This window comes from Echeneis naucrates, chromosome 16 (assembly GCF_900963305.1).
Source record: "Echeneis naucrates chromosome 16, fEcheNa1.1, whole genome shotgun sequence".
NCBI lineage: Eukaryota > Metazoa > Chordata > Actinopteri > Carangiformes > Echeneidae > Echeneis > Echeneis naucrates.
In genome coordinates this window covers 8306805-8319716 of record NC_042526.1, presented here as the reverse complement: position 1 = coordinate 8319716, position 12912 = coordinate 8306805, and the positions used below count along the sequence as shown (strand labels likewise).

Here is a 12912-nt window from a genome sequence, read left to right as displayed (position 1 = left end):
GAAAAATAATATATTGGTTTATTTGGGTCAGTATGACACTAAATTGCTTTGTTTGTTCAAATCATGTTGGCTTTTTAGGGCAGATAATCTGTATGATTGCCTAAATCTCATGTTGGTGGCTTCAAAGGTCATTGGTGATAGGAGGTTGTCCATAAACCCCGGAGATACATAAAGGAGACAGCTGAGTGTTGGTGAGGAAACGCAAAAACGTAGTACAAAAGTAATAGTTATTCTCCTTTTGGATAAACGGTAACCATGTCATACCTTGAGGGTACAATTAAGAAAATGCTTCCTAAGGTAAGAATAATCCACAATTGAGAGAAGAGTTATCCTCTCTAAATCATCTGTTTTCAGTTTCCTACAGTGTTTGTTTTTTGTCCTTCCATTTTGTAGACTTACATTCGCAAACATGTGGCTCATGAGATATATGTTGCAATATCTCACTTCAAAGATATGGTGCCTAAGATGGATAAATACAGTAAGTCTCAAAAAAACTGCTCACAATCTGTTGCTCAATTTATTCAACTTGTGGGTAATTTCAACAAGACCTAAATAATGTTGTGTTTTCACACAGTTTACAATGATGGAACCGCAAAGGACTTGATGAGTCTAACTGGAACCATTCCTGCCTTATTTGCTGGTAACAATGACTTTGCATTTTATTTGATTATTGGGTGATTTTATTTAAGATCCAAAGATAATCAAGAGCTGATTTTGATATGGACTGTGGTCAAATCAAAAAGAGGAAAGCAACAATTTACAACACACAAGTTAAAATACTCCTCTCCCCTTGTTTTTTTATACAAGACAATACTTATAACATACCCATATGCCTGTGGATTGAGGAGAGCTACCCCGAGACTGCCCCCATCTGCTATGTCAGACCCACACGTGAGATGATGATCCTCAGAGGAAAGTTTGTCTCCAACAATTGTGAAGTGCAGCTGCCTTACCTAAAGGAGTGGAAGAATGTGAGAAGTGAAATATTATTTGTTATAGGGTTAAGGAATTATATTTTCCTGCGCATGTACAGCACTGTGCTCTTTAGAGATTTGAAGCTACTTTTCATTGACGTGTGTGACTTCTTTTCCCTTCTCAGGGTGAGTGTGATCTAGCGAGCCTGCTGCAGGTGATGGCTGCCATGTTTGGAGACTTTCCTCCTGTATGTATGCAGCCTCATTCAGAAGCCAAACAAGACTCATGTAAGTGATTCAAAACAACAGCCTCCATGTTGTTACAAAACGACAATAGCATCTATGACCCAGATACAAGCTGATGTTTCAAGGTTCATGTCGAGGCCGCACCTGATTAAATACGGATCTGAAATGTCCCTCATAAATCTAAGGCTTATAAGACAACACATGTCTTCCTTTGCTGTGAGCCTTTGCTGTTTTCTTTTTAGGCTGGTTGCAGCAGCGCAGGACAGAAGAGGTGCTTTCAAAGACGGATGGAAGTTTTTATGTGTGTTTAACCAGAGAAGGTGGCCAACCCTTTCACCGAGAAAATGAATCAATCTGTTAATTCTACTTGGAATGTGTTATACTAATATGTGTTAAAAGCATTGTGGTGTTTCCTGTCTATTGGGTTGTGTAGATGTCAGATGGTATCCATTGTCTTCTTTTATAGTCCATGATTTATTAACTTCAGAAATAAAATTGAGTATATGTTTTGAAAGGGTCAGAATGACTGTATCATATAGAACTTGAAAAAAATGTAACATGTTCAGTGAGAATATTTGTACTTTTTTAATGATTTAAAATGCTTTGTTGTGTTGTTTTTAAATACAAGCAGCTTTACCTCACAACTGTAACTGAAATTGTTAGCCACAATTGTTTAGGACTTTTAATGTAGAAAAAGACTAATTTAGAAGACCCACACATTCGTTTGCTCAATAAAGCTGTTTATTATATCATTATTGTGACAGGTTTTAAATTTGACAGAAAACATTATTTAGCTGATATTCTGACAGTTAATTAAGATGCGGGTTGGATATTACATGTTACATGTAAGTCTTATAAATTTTATTTAGATATTTAAATATTAAATATTAAATGAAATTACATTAAATTAAATATATTTAAATATTAATTTACTTAATTCACATTTTGAACACAGATCATGAATGATTATCGTCTGTGTCTGTGTCGCAGGTTTTCTGTACAATCACCACAAGAAGGCAGTCTATAAACGGCGAAGCTCTCCTCTGCTCTATTTTCTATTTTCTGATCGAACAACGTCAGTTTGAAAATCAACCCCGAACAATTTGGCAGCTTCGTCGCACTGAATATTATTGCATTTTAAATTTTAATCAGTTTTCTGTTTGGTTAAAACGACTCTACATCGCTGCCTGACATTTGTACCTGCATACGCTCTCTGATCGCCCTGACTCGGTTTACGTATATTTTGTCCCACACGGAACACCGTAGTCCGGAAAATGGCGACCGTAGCGCTGGTTAGCCGTCCTGCGAGTGTCCTTCCAAAGTTTTCAAGTGAGTAGTGTCATAACTGTTATTATTACACATATATGCGTGTTTTGGACTATAATATATCCCCCTTTTCACGCACTGTCCACCACAGCAGTGACTCGAATCAAACCGCACACAAGGATTGAGTGACCTTGCTAACCGGCTCGGCTAACAACCTGCTAGCAAAGGCTTCGGCTAGCTCGTAGCTCTGATATTGGACATTCAGATCATGTTAGTTTAATTAGTTCCAGAAAAGCCGAATTTCCGCAACCGGCCGCAGGATAATACATACAAAATCAAGCGTTAAATATGTCTCAGCTCTGACTATCATCCTCTCCAGTGGCTCATGATGGCATGACGTCTGTTAGAGACCCCAAACACCTTGTTTTTCTAAGTATGAGGAAACAGATTGGTGGCCTCAGTTGTATTGTTTGGAGCCGAATTAACTGTTATTGTGTCTCCAGCCTGTTAAAGACTCCATCTTACTCGTTTGTTGATGATATTGTCTCGTCAGTGTATCCGTACAGTCACTGAGCACTGGACTACCTTAATAATATTGTGGAGGTCCTTGACACAGCATCGGCTGTCCTGGCATTGATTCAAGTTTGAATTAATGCCGTTTCCTTGTTTGCATATGAAACGAAGTTCATTTCGGTAATATGTCGGAAACAATTCAGTTAGATTTTGCTCTGTTTCTACAGGACTGCGTTGCACGATATTTGTCAGATGGATTCAGATCTGGCAAATGGGAAATCTACTGTGTTCCCTGCCATGTTATTAAACCAGAATGAGAGATTTTGACTTTCTGGTGTGGTACATAATTACCAGTACTAACCATTAGAAGACAGTAGAACGTGTTAGTTAGGACACACAAACAATACTTAGTTAACTATTTTAACCATTCAAATCATTCAAATCATGGTCGATTGAGCTCAAGGAAGAAACATTCCCCATGCTGCCACACCGCAATGAAAGAAATATTTATGGCAGAGATGATGTAGTTTTTAATTCAGGTGGAGGTATCCCATGTGACATTGTGATATTAACTGTGTTTCTCTCCTTTGATTAGGCAGCTGTTCCCCTGCTGTATTGTCAGCAGCCTCTGTCTCCACAGTCCAACAGAGGAAGTTACACCATGCAATCATCCCCAAAGGAAAAGGAGGGCGCTCCTCTTCCAGTGGAATAGCGGCCACTGTGTTTGGTGCAACAGGTTTCCTGGGTCGATATGTGGTCAATAGGCTGGGTAAGTTTAAAATGTAACATGAATAATAATGTTTGGATATTAACATGTTAATACTTACTTTATATGCAAAATATATTCTTGCAGACATCCCATCTTTTTCATAATAGCCCAGTTAAAATCTCATATCAGCAAGGAATTATGAAACATTTTAATACAAGTAATATAAAGATAATCTGAATTGCACTAATGCATTTATATGTGTGTTCTTTCATTCACTGCCTGAATAGAACTGATTGTTTTGGTTGAAAACATAAATTAATTGGTTTCTTCTTTTTTAAATTTGTCCAGAGCCAATCTTGTTAATTTCACACATTTATTGCCATAAATAGCCGACTGAATTTGTTCACAGACCTGTCCATTTTAAATTGATGATGTGACTGTATTGTATTGGTTTATCACTGACTATTTGCAGGTCGGATTGGCTCTCAGATTGTAATCCCTCACCGATGTGATCAGTATGACATCATGTACTTAAAACCCATGGCTGATCTTGGACAAATCATGTTCATGGTAAGATACATGCTGTGCAGAAACACAAGCATCTTGTAGAAACGTAGCAACAAGTATTTAAGATCCTTAAATCAAATGCTAGTGTATTGTGTTTGTTCTGTCTTACTGGAGGAGTGGGATGCCAGGAACAAAGACTCCATCCGGCAGGCTTTGGAGCATTCTAACGTGGTCATCAACCTGGTGGGCAGAGAGTCAGAGACAAGGTATATTTGGAAGATGGCTCAAAGTATCAGATTTTTATTGTTGTTTTTTTTGTTGTTGTTGTTGTTGTTGTTTGTTTTGGGGTTTTTTTTTTTTTTTTCCACATAATGGAGAATTATAATGCTCTCCCACTCCAGTAAATAGACACACTGGGGGGAGAGGATAAGGTGTGAAGGCCATGGTTGCATTAGACCATTGTAATTTTAATATTACATATATACAGATTTTATTTTGACATGACGTGTTACCAGCGGTAATAAAAGGAATGCACTCATCAAGCTTTCTTGGTTGACATGTAGGTGTAAGTGGAATGTAGGAGTACTTTGAATTTGGCCAACTAAGGATTCATATGTTAACTTTTTCCCTCTTTCTGTGTAAAGGAACTATAGCTTTGAGGATGTCTTCGTCACCATCCCTCAACAAATTGCCAAGGCAGCCAGAGAGGCTGGCATCACAAAGTTTGTCCACATGTCTCACCTCAATGCTGACATACGCAGCCAATCCAAGTACCTAAGGAACAAGGTAGTGAGCTATTTCTGTATATAGAAAACATCTTAGTCAGGCAGTTAAACTAGCATCTCCTTATGTCTTTAGTTGTGTATTTCCATTACAATGCCAATACAGGCCACAGTGACATATTAAGAAGATTTTTAATTTTTACATGTACGTCATAATTACACATAATTTTCCTGTAGGCTGTAGGTGAGACTGCAGTGAGGGATGAGTTTCCTGATGCCATCATCTTGAAGCCCTCAGAGATGTATGGCAGGGAGGACAGATTCTTCAACTATTATGCAAGTAAGAGTGTGTCTGTCTGCTGTACTAATCTCAGGCCAGTTAACCTGCCTGTCAGTGAAAAGTCTGTGTGGATTTGATCCTCTTTCAGACATGCGGTGGTTTGGCAATGCTATTCCACTTATTGCGCTGGGGAAGAAGACAGTGAAGCAGCCGGTTTATGTAAGTTTGTTAAAAGGAACAGGTTATTCTTGTAATTATTAATTTTATCATTTAATTAATTGTCATTTCATTTTCATGTGATATTGTAATTTAGCCATGTTTGCCTGTAGAACGTAAGATGTTATCAAGTATCTTCACAGGCCTGATTCAGTGCAAGGTGTGAAAGTGAAGGTTAGGTTGATGTTTGATGATTGGATGTTGTATAGATTATGGATGTATGGATAATATTCTGTCTTATTACATGTGGGTTTGTGAGGGTCTTCCCAAAAGTCATGGTGCTCTAGCAGTCTAATAGGGAAATACATTGGAAACGTAGCAACCATTGTAATGAAGCCAGCTAAACTGTCAGTTTCCACCCTCAGGTCGTGGATGTGGCTAAGGCTATCATTAATGCTGTCAGAGATCCTGATGCCAATGGAAAGACATATGCACTGGTTGGGTAGGTCACCCCAGATTACTATGTCTTGCAAAGTTTATCTGCAGAGTTCAGCAAATACTATTGTTTGGTATTGTTTGTTAAAGCAAATAATTTTCAATTTTATTTCTAGCACATGATGTCCCATAATCTGTCCTGAGATAGACATTTTACTTTAATGATAAATTCATAGTTTTAATTCATTTAATTCACTGTTAAATTAACTGACTATAAGTCATTGAAATTAATATCTACCAGATATCATGGTGACTTTGAGATCTTGAACAGTACAATGAATGCAATACATACAGAAAACAGGCGGCGCTTAATTGAGAAATCAAAATTATACAAGTCCCTGAAATCTGATGGGACTTGTTTGTAAGCAGTGTTTGTAGGGTGGGGTGACTCTTCTAACCTGTCAGTTGAATTTAATTAAATCCATAGCCCTGCTGACCGATTTGTGTGGATGTAAAACTAGTGTAAACATGTCCCTCAATCATGTCAATGTTTTGTATTACTGTGATACTTTTGTATTACTGTATGAACCGATTCATCCTCTGAGGAAATTCTCAAATAGATTTCTTCTGTCGTTTCTGTTTTTGTGGCCCAGCCCTAACCGGTACCTCCTGCATGACCTGGTAGAGTACATCTACGCTGTGGCACACAGAACCTTTGTGCCCTATCCCTTGCCTCGCCCACTCTATCAGTAAGTCCCTGATCCTACTCATCAACATTTTTCATCTTTCATAGAACTAACTCAGGCGTTTAGTTATGTCAACGGCATATTATTGAACTAACCAAGGGAGGTGGTACAAAAATGTTAAACACCCATCTGTTTACTGATAGAAGTTGTTCCTGCTATATGTTGTTTCATATTCTGCAAAAAAAAAAAATATTTGTATTTGTTGTGAGCAGACTGAACACATCAAAGAAGTGACTTCCCCAAAGAGCTACCAGTAATCAAACTCTCTACAGGGGAGTCAATGTTAACATTGTTAATACATATTCCTGTGATCATCTCCCTTTTTGCTTTTAAGTCTTGCAGCTAAAGTTTTTGCATTGAATCCATTTGAGCCGTGGACAAGCCCAGACAAGGTTGACCGGGTAAGTAAACCAAGTTTTGGCATTTCGCCCGGTTGTGGAGCTTGTTGCCATCAATGTTTATTCTAATTATAGTTAATGAACATACAACTAATACTGTTCTGCATTTTTTAGTTCCACATAACAGACTTTAAGTACCCAGGACTTCCTGGCCTGGAGGATCTGGGCATCACACCTTCTACTGTTGAACAAAAGGCAATTGAGATTCTCCGTCGTCACCGCCGCTACCGTTATCTTGAAGCAGATCTGGAGGACGCAAAACCAGCAAAGACTGTCAACTATTGAACTATCTGAGAAATTTCACCATCGCTACAGCCGACAGGGCATGTCAGTCCCACCGCTTTATCCTGTTGTCTTTAACTGTATTCTGTACATAAATTAAAAAATATCCTCTAAGGACTTTTGTGTTTGAGCCTTGTATATTTTTCTCTTTAGATAAGATCCAAGAATTATGGTAGCTCTAAAGACTATTGACCAGTTTTCCTTTCTTAACCCACTATACATTTAGTACTACTACACTTGGTTGGTTGTAATTTACCAGCAGTGTCGGGAGAACTGCCACCAGGGAGAAGAACAGATTTGCTAAAATGAATGCAGAAAACTTAACACAAATTTGTGTATATGTGTAAAGGTGATAAATTGAGTAAAATTAGAAAGTTATTTCAATCCAGTCGGGGTGTGTCTGATGTATACACTGCACAATGCTGGTATTGAGCAATTTTATAGGCAGAATGCTGAAAGGTACTTTGGAACCTGGAGTATTGTGGTTCTGATAGCATCTAATGAGTCCACCTCTCCACTCTTTACCCAGCTAGGTGCTGTTGTATGTAGGTATTGTTGTTTCCTATAAAGACTATTTATTTATTTTGTCTTTCCTTCCCGATCAGTCTAATCGAACAGTTGAAATTTTAATGAGGCTTTAAACTACAACTCTGAAAGATTTTGATGAAACAGTCCTGTAAGGGTAATTTGTAGGGATATATTATCTTTAAGATTAGACATGATTTATTGAACATTTTCAGCTGTCAAGTCTGTGAAGAGTAGAGTCTCCTTTAGGAGACGCCACAATGAAGACATATATGAGAAGAGCTTGGATAACAGGAGCTTTTTTACTTTTCGTGTACATTATCAACTTGTTTGGGAGTTGCAAAGAAGGGAAATCTCTTCCTCATGGAGTTGCAAATGCAGAGAAGGTGTGGAAGAAGCTGGACTGGATTGAAAAAAGTCTGAATAGGCTGGGTGAGTTCAGAAGCAGCAGCAACAGTATCAGCAGGCTCTGTGTAAAGTTAACTATCAATCCCGAATAACATGGAGCTTATTTCTTGAGGATGTGATGTTTATGGTAGAAAATGGTCACTGATAGGTCCTGTGTAACCAAGAGTCAAGATAGCTTTGGAGTACGTGGTGAAATCAATCAATCTTCAAACCAATCACCTTGACGTAATATGATTCCCCCCCCCCCCCATAGAGCTTTTACTATATTTATGAACATATGTACTCTATTTAGTTCATGGTGGGTCACATTTATCAATGATCAACTTTTCACACATTTGATTTTTCTCATTATGATTAAGAATTAACATGCTCTCCAGCAAAATAGCTGCTACACATGTTAGGGCTCTTTACTAAAGTAAAATGAACAGTACTGCAAATTGAGGGGAAAAAAAAACACCACACACACAGTACAAATGTCCGTAAAAGAAGAGTAAACTGATTCCTTTGGGGAAAAACTGAAAAAAAAAAATGCAGCTCACCAATCTATTTAGATTCTATTGAGAGACAGCTCAGTAAAACTAAAACTGAACCAGACTGTTCACGTTCCATTTCCAACTCTCTTTGTCTTTTTGTGAATGCATTCAACTAAAGAAAAGCTTATAGAAGCATCTGGTCCCAAGGTGTCCACAAATGAGTTGCTTCCAAAAGTGGACCAAGAGAAAGGGAAGATTGTGGTGCCCAAGTTATATCCAAACTCCTACCTGTTTGCCCACTGGGGCGATGGGCTGTCAGAGGAGGAACAGAAAGAGGCTGAAGGTTTGTTTCAGATTTATGGTTACAACGCCTTCCTCAGTAATCAGCTACCACTTGACAGGAAGCTTCCAGATACAAGAGATGAAAGGTAGGTTTTCGTTCTCATGTTTCAAGGTGCTTAGCGCGATTGAAAAGAAAACAAACTTGAATGCGATACTAACCAGCTCTATCATGGCACCCCATTTCACCATGTAGATGTCTGACGAAGACCTATCCCAAAGACCTGCCAAGCATCAGTGTGGTGCTCATCTACGTAAACGAAGCTCTTTCTGTCATTAAGAGGGCAATACGAAGTATTATCACCCACACTCCTCAACATCTGCTCAGGGAAATCATACTGGTGGATGACCATAGCACCTACAGTAAGTTTGTCAAAGAGTACGATGCCACTGCTCTCAAATGTCTATGTCCTTATTCACCGCACCACTCATATTGGTCTCACCATCCCATCTTTAAGGAAATCTCGGTTGTAGTCATGCAGTACTCTTATTTATAGATTTGACTTTGGGCTCCACTTTCAGATGACCTTGGAAAACAATTGGAAGACTACATAGCTCAGATTCACGAAGAGAGGACTGCTCTCATAAAAAAAGTGCAGCACAAGCAGCAAATGGGCTTGTCACAATCACGGATCTCAGGTTGGGAACACGCCACAGCTGATGTTGTGGCCATTTTGGATGCTCATATTGAAACCACAGAGGGTTGGTAAGTATATGCTTCAAATTGATTGTCCATGTTATAATTCTAAGCAAACACAGTTGAAAACTGCTACTTCTTGTCATCCTTTGCAGGGCAGAACCTTTGCTGGCCAGGATAAAAGCTGACAGGACGGTGGTTGTGTCCCCTGTCTTTGATAAGGTCAATTTTGACACCCTGCATGTGGAAAGATATGAAGCATCTTCTCATGGCTTTGACTGGGCTTTGTGGTGCATGTACGAGTCCTTTAATCCAGAGTGGCTGAATATGAAGGATGAATCGCACCCTGGGAAGTATGTGGAAAAACTGTTAAATTCAACCAGATTTCCATGAGCAGAATGATTATGTTAGACCTTGACCTAAAATATCTGCACCAATGGCTGCTATAACGCTTATCTTGCTAAATGTCTGTTTGTGCAAGATATAAACCATTCTATGCGTCATTTATGGAGGCACAGTTTCTTTGTATTTATATCATGTACATAAAGACCATGCCAACCTCATTTATTTTATGGTATTATACAATATTTTGGCTCAATGCTAGTGGCACTGTTGTCTCGGTTTTGGTCAGGAGTCCCTCTGTTATGGGAATCTTTGCAGCAGACAGGGGATTCCTTGGAGAAATTGGTGGACTTGATGGTGGAATGACAGTTTACGGAGGAGAAAATGTTGAGCTGGGGATTCGTGTGAGTATCCACTACGGAATAGATTACGGTTTAGGTTTTTCACAATTAGTAACGCAGGGTCCTGATGTCTATCTTGACTGCTCAGGTGTGGCTGTGTGGGGGCAGCGTCGAAGTTGTGCCTTGCTCACGTGTGGCTCACATTGAGAGGGCACATAAACCATACGCACCTGATCTGAACCCTGCCATGAGGAGAAATGCCTTAAGGGTTGCTGATATCTGGTTGGAAGATTACAAGAGGAATGTCATGATTGCCTGGAATATTCCGCTTGAGGTTACATTATTTGATTTATGTTTCTGGAGTATGTAATGCTGCAAAGCTAACTTTGGCCTTGTTCAGGCCAAACATCTTAACATGATATATGCCACACAGGGTCATGGAATCGATATTGGTGATGTGTCAGCAAGGAAAAAACTGAAGGACAAGCTCCAGTGTAAACCTTTCAAGTGGTACCTGGACAATGTTTATCCAAGTTTGCAAACGTGGGACAATATCCTGGGATATGGTGTGGTAAGGGCCAATTTCATGTAATCTACTTCCAATGCAACAATGAAACTAATATTATATGAGTTTAAACAGCAAGCGAATCAGAAATCTGGCATTCAAAGACCTTGTGTGTTTATTGTGTATTTTCTCCAGGAGTTAAATGTGCTGTGGTAGAGGGTAACATTTTGTCATGGTAAAGTTTAGATTGAACAATATATGTTAATAGATATGAAGCACACACCGTAAATGAGTATTCACGCTGTAGAAAGACACAAAAGAAATTAAAAAAACAAAACACTCTTACTATAAGACTGACTTGTACAGCTGCAGAACACCCTTCATGAGCAGTATTGTGTGGACCAGGGAGCCCTTCCAGGAAACATCCCAGTCTTGTATGAATGCCACTTCCAGCAACCACAGGTAATATCAGATTTATTTTTTAAAACCCAAAATGATAAATAATTAAAACATGACTTATCCTTTTCACCAGCATTGCTACTACAACACAGAAGGTGAAGTCATCATTGGGTACATAAAGTCTCACAAATACAACCCAAACCGTTGCCTCATTGATCCAGGCTCGGGCAGCACCCCCACGCTGCATGACTGTCAGCTGGCAAAGCTAAGCAAGCTATCTATGCACTGGGACTTCAAACAGGTATGCTCTTCAAAGGGAGCTGTCAGACCCTGTCAAGAGATTTTTCAACATATCAGTATACTACTCACTGAAGGCTCAAACTCCAAAAATCTTAAAGCAGCTTTAAAATGTGATTTTGAAGGCACTCACATTACCATCCCGTTGATTTTCTCTACTGATAACACGTTTGCAGGGCAAAGAAATTAAAAATAAAGCAACAAAGAGATGTCTTGAGGTCGCCCAGGGAGAAAATTTTACCTACGAGCTCATCATTCAGAAGTGCAGTGCACAGAGCTGGAGGATTCAGCATCTCGTCACAAATTTTTAGTTCAATTCTTAATCCTCATGTATAATAAAGTGGGATTGTGTCAAACTAGATCTTATGTTGTGTCTTTTTTTTGTTTGTTTTACTGATTCATACAAATATAACTTTAAACTGCTATCATTTGAGTGTGTGTTTGTGTGTGTAGTAATTCCTTTGACTAGCCTTTAAAAAATACTCAGGATCCAACAATGATGATTTAAGATGATTAGCCAAATATTATATTAACATATAATATGAAATAATGTGATCAGGAGAAGGGTTCAGATTTTTTTATAGCACTGCAAACTCAAGTGACCACAACAGACACTAAACAGCCCAGAGTGAATCATATATCAGCAGCCATTGTGTTCAACTGTGACATATCGTTGTTTGTCTTGATGTAAGCTGCCTCACCTAATAGGTCACAAAAGCAGAACTCGTCCGCTCGTCTGTTTCTGGACCATGAGGGAACAGCATGCAGATGTAAGCTGGAGGAGTCAACCCAGCATCAACTTCAATGAAGGGAAATGAAGGAAAATACCACTACCACAAACATTGTGACAGGGCAGTGCCAAGGAGGAGCCCTGTCAGTATTGGGTCAAATGATCCTCCCTTTATTAAATGCTCAGTGTGTTGCATCATCAAAGATTCAAAGTGTTTATTGTCATATGTACAGTACATACAATGAAATTCTTTTTTTGCTGTCCACAATGAATGCCAAACATAGAGAAAATAGATAAATGGGATAAAAGATATGACAATCTCAAAAACAGCAATAGAAATAAAATACAACAGAAATAGGACAAGCTGACATTTATGCTATCAGCTCTGTGTGCAAAACGAAACATCAAAGATTGTGACGTGAAAAAGAGAAAACAGTTTGCTGGCTGTTAAATGAGGTAGCTGATGCCTGTTAACTCCTGTTTAGGAGTCTGATGGCAGCGGGAGAGAAAGAGTCCGAGCAGGTTTCCAGGTTTGTTGGCACCCCACAAGAAATCATTCAATATTTTTCTACCCCCCCCCCCCCCCCAAAAAAAAAAAAAAAAAAAAAAAAAAAAGACTAACGTCACAAAACAAGTAATAATAGATTTAAAAAAAAAAATCTATCCACTTGCTTCATTCCGTCTGAAGACTGAGCCAAGCCAAAGTGAGTCATCATGAGCAGCTTCTCTGCAGAAAGTCAGC

General features: G+C 38.9%; 3 protein-coding genes across 3 annotated transcripts; all 3 read left to right on the top strand.

Moving 5' to 3' along the window:
* The first annotated feature begins 255 nt into the window (after window positions 1-255).
* Window positions 256-1115, top strand: LOC115056153 (tumor susceptibility gene 101 protein). Its single transcript, XM_075353380.1, is given in 6 exon segments — window positions 256-297; window positions 394-478; window positions 575-640; window positions 808-855; window positions 858-891; window positions 1100-1115. Coding segments are annotated over 6 exon segments (291 nt in total).
* A 1279-nt stretch (window positions 1116-2394) lies between these two features.
* Window positions 2395-7288, top strand: ndufa9a (NADH:ubiquinone oxidoreductase subunit A9a). The gene is made up of 11 exons (XM_029523102.1): window positions 2395-2489; window positions 3535-3708; window positions 4121-4218; window positions 4330-4421; window positions 4800-4941; window positions 5115-5217; window positions 5306-5376; window positions 5739-5815; window positions 6402-6497; window positions 6829-6895; window positions 7007-7288. The coding sequence occupies exons 1-11, from the start codon at window positions 2435-2437 to the stop codon at window positions 7175-7177; spliced, it is 1146 nt and encodes a 381-aa protein (XP_029378962.1). The 5' UTR covers window positions 2395-2434; the 3' UTR covers window positions 7178-7288.
* A 1454-nt stretch (window positions 7289-8742) lies between these two features.
* LOC115056151 (probable polypeptide N-acetylgalactosaminyltransferase 8) lies at window positions 8743-11799 on the top strand. The gene is made up of 10 exons (XM_029522412.1): window positions 8743-9008; window positions 9116-9282; window positions 9442-9625; window positions 9712-9909; window positions 10188-10302; window positions 10388-10573; window positions 10673-10807; window positions 11111-11206; window positions 11277-11444; window positions 11617-11799. The coding sequence occupies exons 1-10, from the start codon at window positions 8743-8745 to the stop codon at window positions 11749-11751; spliced, it is 1650 nt and encodes a 549-aa protein (XP_029378272.1). The 3' UTR covers window positions 11752-11799.
* Window positions 11800-12912: the final 1113 nt, after the last annotated feature.

Bases quoted from the DNA above. Each gene is read 5' to 3' on its own strand.
- LOC115056151 (XM_029522412.1), top strand. From the start codon at position 8,743: ATGCATTCAACTAAAGAAAAGCTTATAGAAGCATCTGGTCCCAAGGTG. The intron at 9,283-9,441 runs GTAAGTTTGTCA...CTCCACTTTCAG, and splicing joins GGATGACCATAGCACCTACA to ATGACCTTGGAAAACAATTG. The intron at 9,626-9,711 runs GTAAGTATATGC...CATCCTTTGCAG, and splicing joins ATTGAAACCACAGAGGGTTG to GGCAGAACCTTTGCTGGCCA.
- ndufa9a (XM_029523102.1), top strand. From the start codon at position 2,435: ATGGCGACCGTAGCGCTGGTTAGCCGTCCTGCGAGTGTCCTTCCAAAG. The intron at 4,422-4,799 runs GTATATTTGGAA...TTCTGTGTAAAG, and splicing joins GGCAGAGAGTCAGAGACAAG to GAACTATAGCTTTGAGGATG. The intron at 5,816-6,401 runs GTAGGTCACCCC...TTTGTGGCCCAG, and splicing joins AAGACATATGCACTGGTTGG to CCCTAACCGGTACCTCCTGC.